Raw genomic sequence first — 5352 nt, forward strand, 5'->3', positions numbered from 1 at the left:
ATTCAAAATTCTATAATTTTCATATTGCAAGGCATACCTGCAAAATTACGAATTTCACAACTCGTGTATATATATATATATATATATATATATATATATATATATATATATATATATATATATATATATATATATATATATATATATATATATATATATAATTGTCAAGACTACAATATAAAAAAAAATTATCATGGAAATGGTTATTGAGGATTTCTACAACAAAAAATTTATTATTATTATTATTATTATTATTATTATTATTATTATTATTTCGTAGATGAAATCAGGTCAAAAAATTTGTGCCAATTTTGCATGTAAAAACTAGGAAATTTGTGGTTTTTCAAAAAAAAAAAAAAAAAAAAAAAAACCTTATTACCGATTTATGTCAGGTATTTTGATTTAAAAATAAATAAATGAAAATTAACTAGTGAACATGATTGCAATGATATAAATATACTATTGATAAATTATCCAAATATATAAATCAGCTCTTTTATTTACTTTCTCAAAACACGAATGGAATTCAATTCCAACACGTAGCTCCAAATCCAGGAGCAATTCAAATCCAATTCCATTCTTCTGTTTTACCAAGAGAACAAAATCCTCTCATCAAAATAAATAAAAGTAAAAAAAAAAAAATCTTTTAACTATAAGTTGAAATTTAAAAACTATTCAATTCTTTATTTACTGAACACATAACAAATCACAATCCCCTCATATTCAAAATCGTGTAACAGATTCCATTCTTTCAAATAACATTCTGCAAACCAAATGCCATGTCAGCCTCTAGATTTTTCGATATATGATTCTTTAACAAGTTGAAATCTGGGTTTTTTATATCACCTGGAATAAATGGAATTTAAATAACAAATGTAAGTATTTTGCCATCTTGCAAATTATGGAGAATAGCAATGTCCTTTATTATTTACCCACAAAAGCAATGTACTCATAATAACAATGTCCTTTCTATTATTAACTATAATAGCAATATACTTACATTTTGCTATCAATATGAGAAATACACTTTATTTCTTACAATCTTACAAATTGTTATAATTAGTAAGGATTTATAAGTACATTGCTATTATGGGTAAAAGAGTAAATTACATTGCTATTTCCTAATCTACCCTAAATTTAACTAAGTCTTTGGGGCTTTACCTGAACAACTCAAGCAACAAATAGTCCTTCACTTTGTATCCCCCAACCTCTTCATGCATCAAGTCTTCTGATAAAAGATATTCTTATATTTGCCCATGTGCTAAAATCCACCATTTTTATGGTGAAAGTCAAACGAAAAACATTCATCAGAGTTGACCTGTAATAGAAACATTCAGAGGTTAAAATTGGAAACTAATTTGTTCTTAAAAAGTAAAGTTGTTTCAGAATCAAGAAATCTTGAGGCTTCTCTGGTAATAATGGTGAATGATGAATTTGTGGCTATGAGGTTCATATTTTTGTTGGATGTTTTGTTTTATCATATTTATTGTAAAATGCATAAACACATAACTCATATGCCATAATGATGTTCATCTTTAGACCATGATATTTGTTTTTTGATAGATTCTATATCACATGTATAATATAAAGTATATAGATAAATATTTGACATGCAATTCCAAAAACCCCTATTTTTATATTTTACTAAGCCAAAGCATAGTGAAGTAGGGAGTTTTTATATTGACAACTTCATTAGATATGCACATCATAAATCTCAATAATGACCAATTTATAGCAAGTTTTTTTCAACATTACAAATGCATACAATAATCAAAATGTGAAGATTTACTTTTGGATACCTGATAATGCCAAGTGTGGAGCCATCTTGCATACACTGATGACCTCTCGAGGACAAATACGTCCAAAATGCAACTTCAAAACGCCACATCATCAGTCACACAGCCACAGGGATACCCAAATTTTTACTGATAAAACCATCTTTTTCCATCAAGGGTACCCCTAAAGCAACTTTCTTTATTTCATAAGCTTCTTTAGGCATTCCAGCTTTTAAAAGGCGTGACACCAATGAATTTACAGTAATCGAATCAGGGGCACATTCGTCTTTTACCATCTTCTCAAAAAGACTTATTGCTTCAACCATTCGCCCTTTCATACAATGCCCTATTATTAAAATAGTAAATGTCAACTTATCAGGATTCACCTTTTTCTCCTCCATTTCTTTAAAAATCACATTGGCCTCATCCACATTTCCCCTTTTACAAAACCCATCAATCACAGGGTTGTAGATGAAGGCTTTAGGGGCAATATCGTCTCTTTTATTCAATTCTTGTAAAAGATCATGTGCTTCATTTAATCTACCTTCTTTACACAAAGCATTGATGAGGATTGAAAATGTGCGAATGTTGGGGTGTAAATTTCTTCTACTCATTTCATCTAAAATCTTGAAGGCTTTTGAGAGCTCACCTATGCGACAATGGCCATTAATGATAGATGTGAAGGTGATAACATCGGGTTTACAATCAAAATCAAGCATTTTTTTATAAAAACTTGATAAAGAAACCATATTTCCAATTTTTCCAAACCCATCAATCATAACATTGAAGGTGAAATTGTTGGGTTTGATTCCAAGATTGATCATATCATCAAAGAGGAGTAAAGCCTCTTTCATCTTACCTAGTTTTTTGTAGCCTTCTATAACTGAAGTAAAAGTCACAACATCAGGTGAACATGAAAATCCATCTATAATCAACATTTCTTGCAATAACTCGTGTGCTTTTTTGACATTTCCAACACGAAAAAATCCATCCAAAAGGGTATTATAGGTGACTTTATCAGGCAAACAATCAAACTCCTTCATTTGATTGAAAAACTCAAAAGCTTTGTTAACCTTTCTAGCTTTGCATAGACCAGAGATGACTATGTTAAAAGTATAAGCATCAGGAGAGTAGCATTGTGATCTTAGAATTACTTTTTCAAAGAAAGATACAGCTTCATCCACCTTGTTGATCCTTATTAAGGAACTCAGAAGTCTGTTAAACACAAAACAACTGAGGGGATCATCTTTTTCTGAACTGTATTGAGAATAATCACTAATCAACTCCATGGCAACCTCAAGTTTACCAGAAATGATAAATGATGTAATTACGAACCCTAAAAGAGAACTATCTGGTGACAGGTTATCAATCCTCATTGAATCGATTACTAGTTTGGCTGCATCAGGAACACCCGATTGACAAAATGACCTTACAAGAAAACTATATGTTTCAAAGGAATGAACAAGATTCAACGTAACCTTGGTATACTCTAAAAACCTATAAGCCAAATTCGGGTTGTTCCAGTTAGTATTCATATGCTCAATAACAGTAAAAGCAATCGAGGAATCTAATTTCTTGCGAAGATAATCGGAAATGCGAACTTCTGTCACTGAGGATTTACGTCGAACATATAGAGTGCATACAACCTTAACGAACCAAACGGAGGCTGCGCCTCCGGTTTGGCGTTGACATTTCGAGATCGAAGAAAATTTGGAAGCCCATTGAAGCTTAGAGAAGGTGAACAAATAGATTGGAAAAATATGGGTTCTTGGGAAATGATTGGGCAACCTCAATGGCATTGTTCCTAAGCTAATTTGCTAATGGAAAGTGAAGGAATCGCAAAGACTCTCACGTACCCTTCAATCTAGAATCAGCAAATATAGCACCTGACGATTGAGTCAGCCACTCCGTCCCCATCTAAAACCATAACAAAGGGTTAGCAAGTTTTGTGTGTGAATTGATGAAGAAAGCCGACCCATCGAATCAACCATCATCGATGTCAAACCCTCATCGAAAATTTCAGACCAAGCCTAATCCATTATTGTAGCCGTGAATGAATGAATCGGCTGTAGGTCTCTGCAGGTCGGCCGAGCTCAGGTGAAGGTCGTACCAGGCAACCTTCGGGATGCTAGGTTCCGTGAAGAGAAGTGAGATTGGGCTAGCACAGCCCAAACACCTTCTACGTCGACAATTGGGCTTACAATGGTAAAATGGCCCAAACCTGATACCCTTGGGCCTCGGTTATTAGATCCACTTACCCGAATCGTCTCAGATCCATCGTGGGCGGCTCTGGTATTTTTTCGGTTTTGGTCAAGACCCGTCAGGTTTCGGCCCGAGCTTGGATGGTCTTTTTTTGGTATGGATTCTGTTTAATACCAAACAACCCGACAGTCTTTGTGTTTGTCTTTTTGTTTCGGTTGGAGTTTTTTCTAATGGTTTTGTTTCATAATACTAAAATAAAAAACTTCAACATTTCATTAATATCAAAAAATTAAAAATAAAAAATTAATTACATAACTTGTAAAAATGTAAAATATGAAACGACATAATTTGCACCGGTTCATGTCTCAACATGCCCCTTATCGCACTTGAAATTCTGCCACTAAGAGAGAAAAAGAAACAAGACTATGAAGCTATGATGTCAAGGTTTAAGCATTTCATCAAACGAATGGAACGATTTCACACACAAAGTAATAATGCAAAGGAAACGCAAGAACAAAATATTTAACTTGGTCCACACTATCAAAATGATCAGCTATATCCACAGACGAACACGATATAAATGTTTTATTGATACTATCGAATCACAGTTATTGTATCTATTTTTCTTAATGCATGTTACACGAATTCAAGTGATCCATATATACTAGTAAGGAGACATAATATCAGCCATCTGTTAATAAGGTCAAGTGACCAAGCCAATAAACTCTGAGGAATCTACCATTGCACATGCAAGGGTGAGGCTCCCCTTGACCCCCATACGCTCTTTCAGTAGAGAGACTTCATGATTGGTTTAAACGGCGAATCAGACTCCACAACTTAATGTAACACCCAAAATTTCAAGCCAATTTTAAACTTTTTCAAAACACTTAAAACCATTTAACATTACGTAGTTTGTTTCCAAAATAATAATTATCATAGTGTCCCAGTTTCAAATCATAAAATTCATGACAGCAGGAGGAGCGGTATGATCATGCATTCGCCTTCTCGCGATCACTAGAGGTACCTGAAACAACAACTGAAACTGTAAGCCCGAGAGCTTAGTGAACTACCACCAAAATACCAGCCTCATATAACCATAATCAAATCATGTCAACAACCGTATATATATATATATATATATATATATATATATATATATATACATACATATCAGCATGCATCATGATCCTACAACCTGACTGGACCGCCTCGCAGGCCTTCAGTCTATTTGGACCGCTCTCCGAGCCTTCGACATGTCTGGACCGCCTCTCAGGGCCTTCAGCCTATCTGGACCACTCTTCGGGCCTTCGGTCTGACTACCATACCCTTTTGGGTTTGTAGTCTATCAGGTCCGCCCTGGGTATGTTAGCCTTCA

General features: G+C 33.9%; 1 protein-coding gene across 1 annotated transcript; it reads right to left on the minus strand.

The window, feature by feature from the left end:
• Positions 1-479: 479 nt before the first annotated feature.
• LOC111882665 (pentatricopeptide repeat-containing protein At2g06000) lies at positions 480-4242 on the minus strand. The gene is made up of 3 exons (XM_023879037.3): positions 1800-4242; positions 1162-1318; positions 480-846 (listed from the first exon to the last, which is right to left on the minus strand). Exon 1 carries the CDS (start codon positions 3572-3574, stop codon positions 1895-1897), a length of 1680 nt encoding a protein of 559 aa, XP_023734805.1. The 5' UTR covers positions 3575-4242; the 3' UTR covers positions 480-846; positions 1162-1318; positions 1800-1894.
• Positions 4243-5352: the final 1110 nt, after the last annotated feature.

The sequence above is a fragment of the Lactuca sativa genome, chromosome 2 (genome assembly GCF_002870075.4).
Source record: "Lactuca sativa cultivar Salinas chromosome 2, Lsat_Salinas_v11, whole genome shotgun sequence".
In the NCBI taxonomy this organism is placed as follows: domain Eukaryota; kingdom Viridiplantae; phylum Streptophyta; class Magnoliopsida; order Asterales; family Asteraceae; genus Lactuca; species Lactuca sativa.